This window comes from Myodes glareolus, chromosome 11, assembly GCF_982192425.1.
Source record: "Myodes glareolus chromosome 11, mMyoGla1.1, whole genome shotgun sequence".
Lineage (NCBI taxonomy): Eukaryota > Metazoa > Chordata > Mammalia > Rodentia > Cricetidae > Myodes > Myodes glareolus.
Window position 1 is genome coordinate 25,933,088 of NC_142036.1, and position 12,828 is coordinate 25,945,915.

Sequence of the window (12,828 nt, forward strand, 5' to 3'; positions counted from 1 at the left end):
AAACACTTAACTTCCTGGCTCTAAAGTGGGGTTTGGAAAAAAGTTTTGTCAAAATACAGAGGTAATCGTTCAGATAGAAGTCTCAGTTTGTCTTTGTTTTGCTTTGAGACAAGGTCTCGCTCACTTGTAGACCAGGCTTGCCTGGAACTCATGGAGATCCACCTGCCTCCGCCTTCCTAGTACTGGGACTAAAAGTGTGTACTCCCCATGTTTGGCTGTATGTGTGTGAGTCTGTGTATGCACGCACGTGTGTACATACATATTATTTATTAGTTTGTTATTTTTTAAAAGAAATTTGACATCTTTTGTCAAACTAGTTTATGATATACTGAAATTGTATTTTATACAATCTTATCAGTAAGCTAATTAAATGTATCGTTTATTTCATAGGAGGATGAAAAATTTCTGACAGATTTGTTTGCACAACTAACAGATGAAGCAACAGATGAGGAAAAAAGACAAGAATTGGTAAGAAATCAAATACTAGGAGGGCAGAGAAGTAAAACAAACATTTACACTCACTTAATACTTTTCTAATTTGAGATTAACCTTTTAATGCTTGTCTTCTTTACTGATTTCAGGTTAACTTTTTAAAAGAATTTTGTGCATTTTCTCAAACGCTACAACCCCAAAACAGAGATGCTTTTTTCAAGACTTTGTCAAACATGGGCATATTACCAGCTTTAGAAGTCATCCTTGTAAGTTTGTTTCTCTTAATTCTGAACTACCCATGTGATCCCATATCAAAAACTGGATGTGATGTTGTACAATTTTATTGTTTGAAATCATATCATTTTCCCCTGTCCTCCCTTCCCAGGCAGCCACTTGCTTGTATTCTTTCTCTCTTTCTCTCACACACAAGTTAATGGCCTCTTTTTCTATATTACATATATACATAAACACAGAAGACTTTTTATGTAATAGGTAGCATATTTGTGTGTAACCAATATTGAATAATAACTGTGCATAGCATAAAGTTAAAGAAGTGATATGAGTGTAGTATTAGAGTCTTCCTCATGTTTAATTAACAAACTGCTTGGTTAAAATAATTTATGCAACCATACAGTGATGACACATGCCTTCAATCCCAGGTAGAGGCAGAGAAATTTCTATGAGTTTGAGACTAACCACAAAGAATCCCAGGCCATTGAGAGCTATAATGTTAGACCTTGTCATACATACACACATGCATACATACAGTAATTTATCATATCTTTAATAATTAGCTTTGCAGCCTATCAAATGTAATGTTAAAATAACTGAACAGTGATTCTTGCCTTTAATCCAAGCATTCCTGACTTCTTTTCTTTTTCTTTTATTGTTTTTTAATTTAAAAATGTCACCCAGGGGCTGGAGAGATGACTCAGGTTAAGAGCACTGACTGTTCTTCCAGAGGTCCTGAGTTCAATTCCCATCAACCACATGGTGGCTCACAGCCATCTATAATGAGATCTGTTGCCCTCTTCTGGCATGGAAGCATACATGGAAGGAATGTTGTACACATAATAAATAAATAAATCTTTTAAAAAGTGTCACCCAGGGCTAATCAAAGAAATCCCGGCCAGACGGTGATGACTCATGCCTTTAATCCCAGCACTTGTGAGGCAGAGGCAGGCAGATCTCTGTGAGTTTGAGGTCAGCCTGGTCTACAAGAGCTAGTTCCAGATCATATAGGATTATTACACAGAGAAACCCTGTCTTGAAAAAAAGAAATTCCATCTTTAAAAACATACATGCATACGTGTGTGTGTGTGTGTGTGAGAGTGTGTATAATAGATGTTGACATAATTATGGTATTAATATTATGTTACTATTCCATAATAATTTTTATTTTATATATGTTTATTAATCCCAGCACTAGAGAGGCAAAGGGAGGTGGATAGATCTCTGAATTCAAGGCCAGCCTTTTTACAGAATGAGTTCCAGGTCAGCCAGAGCTATTACACAGAGAAACCCTGTCTCAAAATATATCTTAAGGAGGCTGGGGAATGGGTCAGCTGGTACTTCTCTAAGATTTATTCTTTCACATTAATATGTATGTTCCTTTCTCCCATAAAGTTTGTGTGTGAATGTATACGTATGGTCACACAAGCCACTGTGCATGTGGAGGTCATTGCACTCTGTGGATATCAATCCTTGCCTTCCATTCTGGTTGAGAGTCTCTTGCTTTTTGTTGTTATGTGCAACGTGCTGGCTAGGTTAGGTGCTTTCATGAACCCTCCTATCTTCATCTCTCATCTTGGCCATAGAAGTACTGGGGTTACAAATGTGGACACTATCACCCCTGGCTTTACATGGGGTCTTGGGATTTAAACTTGGGTTTTTAGACTTTCTTTGCAGGTGCTCTATCCATTGAGCAATCTCCCTAGCCCTTAGATAATTTCTTACAATTTTGACTATTTCATATACTATCCCCAATCCTGTTTATAATGTCTTCCCACTCTTGCTGAATGCTGAATCCCCCCGCCTTCTAAATCATCCCTATTTTTTTTTCTTTTTTTTTCCCCAGTGTAGCTCTGGCTGTCTTGGGACTAACTCTCTATAGACCAGGTTAGCCTCAAACTCAGATCCGCCTCGCCTGCCTCTGCCTCCAGAGTGCTGGAATTAAAGGTGTGCACCACCACTGACCTGCTGTCATCCCTGTCTTGCTTTCGTGTCTCCCTCCCTCCCTTCCTTCCTTTTTAATTAGGATTGCTTGTATAAGTGAGATATAAGTGAGTGTGGATAAGGAGTTGTACCAGAAAAATAGCTCTCCCCAGCAACCATTTAAATGTTTCTTTTATGTTGCATGCTTTGTGACAATTTCTTTTGTCAAGGTTCATATTTTTATGATTGTGAGAGAATGGTACTTTTCCTTTGCAGGGCATGGATGATACACAGGTGCGAAGTGCTGCTACTGATATATTCTCATACTTGGTTGAATATAATCCATCCATGGTACGAGAGTTTGTCATGCAGGAGGCACAACAGAATGATGATGTAAGTAAGAAGTTAACAGAGCAAAAAATAACCAGCAAGGTAAATATTATTTACACTAATAGTAAGTATTTATGCATAGGAGGCTATAGCTGGGGTTATGTATTTTTAAGATTTAAACTAGTGCTCTTTGGGAAGTGTAGCCATAGTGTCAAATGGCTCGTTCTTCCCCTTAATTTACTCTTGCCTTAAGTTATAAATTTATTGTATTTGACATCAACTTTTTAAATTATGAAGCTGACTTGGCTATATTGTCTTATTTAAGCCCTTAAATCAGTTGAATATTCTGTATGTGGAACTGTGAGTAATTTTCATTGGAAAGCACACTACTAGGGGTGGATTCTCAGAGTCATCAAGACTAAAGAAGTAAAATAAAATACATCTCCCTGAAATGTATTAGGGAAGTGTTTCTTTATAGCAATAAAAACAAGTTATTGTCTTGCACACTCATAAGCTGTGGTAATATTTAATCAGAAAATAAGATAGGTAAATTACCTTTAAAAATACCTCAGACTGTCTTTGTAGGGTAGATTGAATTTTGTGGTACAAAATGTATGTCAAATCTCTGGATGTCTGTGCTATTCTACTTGATTTACTAAGCCAATGGTTCTTTTTTTTTTTTTCTCCTTCCAAATTTTTGGAAGCCATTTTTTACTTAAGAATAGATTAAGCGGGGGCTGGAGAGGTGGCTCAGCGGTTAAGAGCATTGCCTGCTCTTCCAGAGGTCCTGAGTTCAATTCCCAGCAACCACATGGTGGCTCACAACCACCTGTAATGAGGTCTGGTGCCCTCTTCAGCCCTGCATATAGACAGAATATTGTATACATGATAAATAAATAAATTAAAAAAAAAGAATAGATTAAGCTATCTTGAATTCATTCTTTGAGAAGAAATTTATGTCTCCTTTGGGGGAAGAGAGTTTGCAGAATTTCAGCTTGCAGTATTTCTTAGAAAATCAACCACAGCTTTTGTTACTTTTAAAAAACCTACCCCATCAGTATGAAGTTGAATGCCTAGTAATGTCTATATTTGTGGTTTGTTTTTAAAATTATAGTGCTAGACTACATGCAAAAATGTACCATGAATTATTGAATCATAATCACATTTTTCTTCTATGAAATAGTCCTATCTTGAGAGCCAAAGTATCTTGAGTAATTAGAACTAAAAGCTGTTCTTGTAGGCCCTGTAACCACTGGGTGAGCAGACATGCCTGTGCATCTTCACACTTCCATAAACATGCATTAGGCTTCTGGATTTCACTTGCCAATCATTTCCATATAGTGTCTGCATTTTCTTTGTCCTTGTCTGTCTTAACCACTGCATACATAGGCAAGTGGGAGGAGATTGCTCACTGTATGCCCCAGTTTTTATTTATCCTCTGAACTTAGAACACCCACCTTGAAAGATCCTTAGAAAAAAGTCAGAATTTGATTTTCTTTGACATTAGGAATCCACATAATATACCTACTGTTCTGTACACTCCAGTCTCATTTTACTCAATTTATTTTGTTCACAAATGGAAAATTGCTACCATTTCAAAAATGATAATAAAAAAAGAAAATGCAATGAAGGCAAATCAGTTTTATAAATTCTAAGTATTCTTATTTTGAAGCCATGAATGTAAAGTCCATGAGCTTTCTGCAGATGTTAGATGAATTATTAGAGAAGCAAAACATGTTTTAACACCAAACCTGACCTTTGTGGGTTTTTTTTTCTTCCCTATAATCAGACAAAGTTTAAAGATAATAGAAAAGGCCAGAGAGGTAGTGGTACATGCCTGTAATCCCAGCACTTGGGGAGGCAGAGGCGGGCAGATCTCTGAGTTGGGGGTTGGGCTGCATGTGAGTTCTAGGGCAGCCAAAGCTGCATAGTATAACTCTGTCTCAAAAGAGAAAAAAGAAATGAGAAATGAAACTTTGGGGAGCGGGGGTAATTGAATATCTGTACCATTCGTTAGGAAAAAGAAACACTTCATCTACCCTGTTAGATTGATCAATCATTCTATGTTATTTGAAGCTAACAAGACAGCTAGAGTTAGCTGTAATTCTGTGTGTGTCTTAGTAATCTGTATTATGTGTATTTTTATCACCAGGATATTTTGCTCATCAACCTCATTATAGAACATATGATTTGTGATACAGATCCAGAGCTTGGAGGAGCAGTCCAACTTATGGGCCTGCTTCGAACTTTAGTTGACCCAGAGAACATGCTAGCCACTGCCAATGTAAGCCATAGCTATTTCTTCATTTTATAGCAGTATGTTTTCTATTGCTGGTAGGAACCAATACAGTTAAAGTTCATCAAAGTGTGTTTGATTCCTTAGAAAACAGAAAAGACTGAATTTCTGGGTTTCTTCTACAAGCACTGTATGCATGTTCTCACTGCTCCCTTACTAGCAAATACAACAGAAGACAAGCCTAGTAAAGGTAAGATAATACAGGTTCGTAGCTTTCTTGAATTGTCAAACTCAAAACCTGGTGTTGATTACAGTCTTGATTTAAGACATGGGGACTAGAGAAATAATTCAGTGGTTAAGAGCATTGGCTGCTCTTCTAGAGGACCCACTGTGGCTAAAAACAATCTGCACCTCCAGTCCCATAGCATTAACATCATCTTCTGACCTTCATGGGCACTGCATATGCATGGTGCACAGAAATATATGCAGGCAGAAAAAAAGAATGCTTTAATAGATTGAGATTTAATCATGTATTTTCAAGGTTTTTTTTTTTTTAAGGTGAAATTTGTTTAAAAGCACTATAATCACAGTTAAATAACTACTTTCTTCGGCATATTTTTAACTGTTTTTGTTTTTGTTTGTGGGATTGTATGTTTGTTTGAGAGATCTTGCTATGGGATCCATGCTGGCCCCAAACATCTTCCTGTTTTAGTCTCCCCGCTATTGGGGTTACAGGTGTGTGCCATGGTACGCAGCAAACTATTTTAATTTATTCCTTAGGACTTGCACTTAAGTATGTGTATTTAAGGGATGGTTTTAAAGTCGTTATTGGGAAATTGCCATTGATGCTCTATTTAGGAATCCATGCATTATTTTTCCCCTGTAAATTCACAATGTAGTACGTTTAATTTAAAGCATACTCTATTAATAGTATTATTCATGGCATTAATAGAAACTATAATGGTATTGATGTACTGTTGTGAAAAATGTTTATTCTTTTTACTTTTTTTTTTTTCCTTCTTGAGGCAGAGTTTCTTTACATAACCCTGACTGTTTTAGAACTCACTGTGTAGACCAGGCTGGCCTTGAACATACAGACATCCCCAGGCCTCTGCCTCCCAAATGGTAGGATTAAAGGTGTGTTTCTGTGTCCAACAAGTTAGATAAAGTCTTGTGTAACCCTAGAAGTCAAGTTTTGAAATGTTATTTTTCTTTCTTTATTTGTATTTGGTAAAATTTGAAGTCTGTTTCCAAATTCACACCTTCAAGCCATCTAGCATCTACTAAGAACTTGTAGAGGGAATTATGCCATAATCTTATTGGGACTACGTAATAAGAATGAAAAAAATAAGATACTTGGAGAGACTTACTGGCTTTAAAGAGTAAATATCAGTAAATACAGTATTATAAGCATACTGTGAGTTGTGAAGAAAACAGCACAATGAAATCAGTGGAAGAAGATACAGCAAAATTACACTGAAGATGAAACGGTGTGTAGTGTTACTTCTTATACTGTTTATTGTCTGTTCAGCATACATATGACCATGTTTTTGTTTGTTCTAGATGATTTTCAAACTGCACAGTTACTGGCACTTGTATTGGAATTGCTAACATTTTGTGTGGAGCACCATACCTATCACATAAAGAACTATATTATCAACAAGGACATCCTTCGCCGAGTGCTAGTTCTTATGGCCTCCAAGCATGCTTTCTTAGCATTATGTAAGTGCTTCTTAAAGAATTATTATCTTTCTGTACTATCCTGTTCTTAGCTTTAAAGCTCATTGCTGAGAACATCACTGACTTCAGAGTTGAGTCCTCAGGGGACCTAGGATCTTAGTACAAGCTCTGTGCCCTGTGACATAGTTTGGTATTCATACAAACTGGAGTGACAAGAAAGTATCTGCCAATTCGAGTGGTAAGTAACTACAGTTTCACCGATACTACCAGTTGCCTGTCTTTTGTATAACTTACAAGATGGTTTTAAAGAGTGGTTTAATAAAAGAAAAACAAATAATACTACAGAGACCATATATGTGCCACAGAGCCTGAAATATGTATATGTGAACCTTTATGGAGAAAGTTAGTGAACTATTTCATAGCTACAGATGGTTTTGTTTTGTTTTTATTATTTATCTTTTTGTCAGTAGTCTTTCTGCAGCCCAAATTGTCTTTACACACACTGCAATCCTCAGGCCTCAACTACCTGAGTCCTGAGGTTACAGGTGCAAACTATCATTCCCAGCTTTACACGTAGTAATGTGGGGGAATGCACTAAGGAATTGAGCCCAATACCTTGTCCATTTATACTACACCCCTAGCCCAAAAAGCAATAGAAAAAATTTTTAACAGGATTCTTTCTTTCTTTCTAGATTAGTCTTAGCTATAATTTTTTTGTTTTAAGCTGACATTCACGGTGTTAAAATCTCAGCTTATTATAGTAAAACATACTTTTGAAATAGAAATAGTTTATTCCTTGGCTATGGTGGTGTACACCATTAATCCTAACACTAGGGAGGCAGGGGCAGGAGGATATCTTTGAGTTTTAGACCAGCCTGGTCTACAAAGTATTTCCAGGACAGCCAAAGTTGTTACAGAAAAACAGAGAAAACCGAAAACCTGTCTTGAAAAATCAAAAAAGAAGAAGAAAATTATTGGACTGGAGAGATGGCTCAGTGGTTAAGAGCACTGGGTGCTCTTGATCTAAGCCAAGGGGTCGTAAGTTCAGTTCCCAGCACCCATCTGTTATGAGATCTGATACCCCTTCTGGTGTTCAGGCATACCCAAAGACAGAACACTAATATACATGAAATACATAAATATTTCAAAAGAAAGAAATAGGTTAATCCATAGTGCTGTGGTCATGCTGTAGCCAGACTCTTAGATAATGAGTTTGCATATCTAAACTGTAGTTATTGGTCAGTTGACTGACCAAGTAACTTGCCAGTTGACTTTTAAAGGTAAGTTGGATTTTGTTGTACTGTTTTAAGGCTTCGTGTTTTTAGTTTCCATTTGTTATGTTTCTTTACTTGACACATACGTGATGCATTCATGTGTTTGGAATATATCTTTTTACATCCTGAAGAGACTATTGGGTTCATTTACTTTCCACTGAATACTGAGAATACTAAATGTTACTTTAGTCATAACTTGTGTATTATTGATGAGATTAAGGATGTTAGCTCAGCGCATAATAAAGAATGGCTTTGGGGGCTAGAAAGATGTCTCAGTGGTTAAGAACACTGAATGGTCTTCCAGAGGACCTGAGTTTGATTGCTAGCACCCACATGGCATGATATCTATTCTCCAGGTTCAGAGCCATTTGATGCCCTCTTCTGGCCTCCACAGGTATCAGGCACACACATGGTAGATAGGCATACATGCAGACAAACATGATACACTAAAAACATTTCTTCATATATTTATCATAGGAAAGGTGACAGTACCAAGGCCATGTTCTTTTGAGTCACCATAAAAAGTCTTGTCTATATATGAAGGGAAAGGAAATTTGGAAATGAAACAGAAAGGAAAAACTAAATACATAGATTAAGTTTAAATAGTTTTATTTCAACAAAGAAAATCGCTGGATACGGTGACTCTGGTACTCTGGTACTCCAAAGGCTGCCCAATGTCTATGAATTCAAGACTAGCCATTGCTACAGAAATAGACCCTGTCTCCAAGAATAAAAAAAGAAAAGAGATTAAACACAAACTACTATTATATTTCATTGAATCTGAGATGCACATCTTTATGTATTTATCATCTCAAACTAAGGTAAGTCTTACAGTTGATGGCATGGTGTTTATAATTTGTAGTTTTGTTTTCATTGTTTTATTAGGGTAGTATAATATGAAAATAAAAATCTAAATAAGAACTGTACTTAGAAACAGTATAATATCAACTTATTTTAAGTAAATCATATCAGGAAGTTTTCACAGGTATTAATTTTAATTGTTTTGTTCATAAAAGAGAATGACATTAATTGAATGTAATTAAGAATAGGACGGTGGTATATTTTGCTATAGGTGGGAAACGAATCCAGGTGGAAATTGTCAGGACATGGAAGTTAAAAGAAAAGTTCTTTTTCTTTAATTTAGGCATTCCCAGTATCTTCTTTGCTTGTAGTACTCTAAAAACAAATTTACTATAATCCAGTAAAAATTATGTAGAAAATTATTTTACAAGATGAAGATCATATTGGAAACTGCTGTTCTATCTTAGGTATATTCTGTACGTGTTTTAACTGGAACAAGTTACTTTGAAACCTAACTCTTTACAGTGGGCCTCTATTCCCATGCTTTAGATCAGAACATCTCAAACAATAGCAGTTAATGAGGACTGGCTTTAAGCTGGGTGGTGGTGGTGCACACCTTTAATCTCAGCACTCAGGAGGCAGAGGTGGGCAGATCTCTGAGAAAAAGTATACATTGAAGTAAAAAGTTAGGTATGTGCCAGGTAGTGGTAGTGTATACCTTTAGTCCCAGCACCCCAGAGGCAGAGACAGGAAGATCTCTGAGTTTGAGGCCAGCCCTAGTCTACCGAGTGAGTATTTCCAGGACAGGCTCCAAATCAACATAGAGAAACTCTGTCGGGGGCGGGGTGCTATTTGAGAGAGAATTTGCACATTAAATATACTGTATAAGTAGAAAAAACAATAGTTAAATGTGGTTTGGGGACTTTTGAGGACACCAGATCTCATTATAGATGATTGTGAGCCACCATGTGGTTTCTGGGAATTGAACTCAGGACATCTAGGAGAGTAGCCAGTGTTCTTAACCTTTGAGCCATCTCTCCAGCCCCTGGAGTTTTATATTTTGGGGTTTTTGTTTTGTTTTGTTTTGTTTATTTCGAGACAGGGTTTCTCTGTAGCTTTGGAGCCTGTCCTGGAACTAGCTCTTGTAGACCAGGCTGGCCTCAAACTCAGAGATCCTCCTGCCTCTGCCTCCCAAGTGCTTGTATTAAAGGCGTGTGCCTCCACCGCCCGGCCTGGAGATTTATATTTTTAGTTAGTATTTGTCATTTTAAATAAGCAAGTCTTTAGATAAGGCCTACACTCCTTTCTAAAATGAGTACAAGATAGATAACAAGTTCTATTACTCTATTTACTGTGCCTTTTTAAGACTTTAGGTACTTTTATGTTGACTAGATAGTGTTTTTAAGAAGTATTGAATTCAGGCTGGAGAGATGGAGTGGTGGGTAGAGGCGGCTTGCTGCTAAGTTTGATCCCTTGGTAGGAGAGGACCAACTCCTAAAAGCTGTCATCTGACCTCCAAATGTGAGCCATCACACATACATTCCCCTCCCACATATACTAAATGGAGAACAGAAACAGAACTCCATAAAAAGAATGAATTTCTTTTAAAGCTTTATTGTAGGGTCAGAGGTAGCTCAGTGGTAGAGTGCTTACCTGGCATGCTAGCATAGAAGGACCCTGGCTTCAATCCCTAGCATCAATAGGAAGGAGGGGCAGATGGAGCTTTGCTACAGATCTTCTGTTATTACTTTCACATGTGGTGATGAGTTTCAAACTTACTCCATGAAATCTTGTATCATGTACTACAAAAAAGTGTCACCAAAACTGAACACAAGGGATTCCTGGCCTGTTCTAATGAAGATTAGCACTGTTGTGAGTGGAACCAGAGTGAACATTATGTTGAAAATGCTGTGGTTATGTCAATTTTGCATAACTGGGAGCTTTCTCTACTCTTTTTTGAATGACTGGACTTTAGAATTGGCTGGTAAAATGTGGAAAACAGCCAGGTGGTGGTGGCACACACCTCTAATCCCGTCACTTGGGAGGTGGAGACAGGTGGATCTCTGTGAGTAAGAAGCCAGCCTGGTCTGTAATGCCAGTTCCAGAACAGGCTCCCAAAGCTACAGAGAAACCCTATCTCGAAAAACAGACAAACAAAGGCAGAGAGTAACTTGCTATTTAGTAGCAAAGAATAGTAATATTTGGATATTTTTGATGCAGGGCTGCTTGGGGCGGGGGTTGAAACAAATAATTATTGATGTACATCAGGGCAAATTCTGGCCTCACTGAATTCTGGGAAGGTAGGCGATTTGTTTTCCCGTACCTAGAAATTGCATGTATAATAGTATCGTGGTTAATGTGATGTTTTGATAGGACACAAGTCTCCACAAAGCCTGTAGAGTTAGATTACCAAACCTTAGAATAATAGTAGTTTTTGCTTTTGAATGTTTAAAATTTACTAGCATGAGCTTCACTTAAGTTCTTTTGCCAGCTATCCAAAACAAAAGAAAATCGCTGTTTTAGAAATAAACCCTTGTCAGGCCTTCACTCACCACACTGAACAATGCCTCTTAGTGTTTAAAATGTCCTCACCATACTTAAGTTTTTAAATTTTTTCAGTAGATTAAAAATAAAACGCAGTTATTACTCTTTAAACTATTTTGAAACTCCCTGCCCAGAGTGTTTCTTTATGAAGATACACTCTTAAATAAGTTGGATTGTTAGGGCAGTTTCTAACCAACTGTACCTAATTGGGCATTCACTTGTGGACCTCTTTGTGCCAACTAAAGAAAAATTGAGCTGCTTTACTCCTCTGCCTTCCCACCCAGAAACCGTGTCAGCATGGTTGCCTGGCTACCTGCTCATGAAGGACTTGATTAATAACAAATTGGCAATTTAACGAGCCACTTCCATGATCTCCAAAGAAACCAAAATACAAACACAATATTTAATCTTGCCAACCGAAGACGATGTGACTGCGTGAAGTGAGTATGCTTTTTTGAACTGTTTACAGTAATTGGGGCATTAACTTACTGATAATTCCATATAGGTTCGAGGGCTCTGCTGAAGTCTAGCTGTCTGAGTGTATTTGGATCTTGATGAATGGTGACTTAACTCCCCATACCTCAAGATGCAAATATATATATCTGCTAATCTGTAAGTTAAAGCCTAATTAATTATTAAAAGGAAAACTAAGGGAAAATTCAAAAGCATACTCGCTGCAATGAGAGTAGAGGATCGAATTTTAAAACAACTAAATTTATATCTAAACCATGGGAAGGCAATTTTGGGGGCATGCGGATTTTTGTGATTTGTTGTCTTTTTTTTTTTTTTTTTACCACATCTACAAATAATCCAGTATAGATCCATGAACTCTATAAAATACTAAGGGTCCAAAAATTTGAAGATCAAATTACAATACAGTGGATTGCCCTAAAAAAAAAGACAGTGCTTTTTTTTTTTTTAGGTGATTTTTAAAATGCATTCAGAGGGGTAATTTTTAAAAATGATTGTCCCCTTAGTAATATGATAGTTCAGTCCTTACATTTTGGCTGATAGTGAGTGATATATTCCCAGAACTTTCTGGCTTTCTAAGACTTGTGTTCTATGATAACATACACTACCTTTGTTTGTGTGTGGGAGGGGCGGGTAACAGACAGGGTCTCGCATCATAGCCCAGGATGTCCTAGATCTCAAATAGGTAGCCTCCACTGGCCTTGAACTCTAGTAGTCCTCTTACCTCAGCTTCCCAAGTGTTGGGATTATAGGCATGAATCACACACCCTACCAACATACACTGTTTGAGAATGTTTTTTCTTACAGCACTCTTAATATCCCTGTGCTCAGGTTCACATACCTGCACACAGGTAAGAATGGAGAATACTGGTGTCTGCTGATAAGTTCTGATGTTTGTTTACTCTG

The 12,828-nt window shown here is 37.2% G+C and overlaps 1 protein-coding gene across 4 annotated transcripts in view; it reads left to right on the plus strand.

The window, feature by feature from the left end:
* Positions 1-12,828, plus strand: part of Ppp4r3a (protein phosphatase 4 regulatory subunit 3A) — a 47,551-nt gene that overhangs the window by 28,087 nt on the left and 6,636 nt on the right. For 2 of the 4 annotated variants that reach the window (XM_048449451.3, XM_087911571.1), the window contains exons 5-10: positions 391-468; positions 582-698; positions 2,863-3,018; positions 5,069-5,200; positions 5,300-5,402; positions 6,716-6,874. In XM_048449451.3, coding sequence (XP_048305408.2) covers positions 391-468; positions 582-698; positions 2,863-3,018; positions 5,069-5,200; positions 5,300-5,402; positions 6,716-6,874 — 745 coding nt within the window. The remainder of the gene's footprint in view (positions 1-390; positions 469-581; positions 699-2,862; positions 3,019-5,068; positions 5,201-5,299; positions 5,403-6,715; positions 6,875-12,828) is intronic. The other 2 variants (XM_048449452.3, XM_087911572.1) reach the window with 1 other exon arrangement.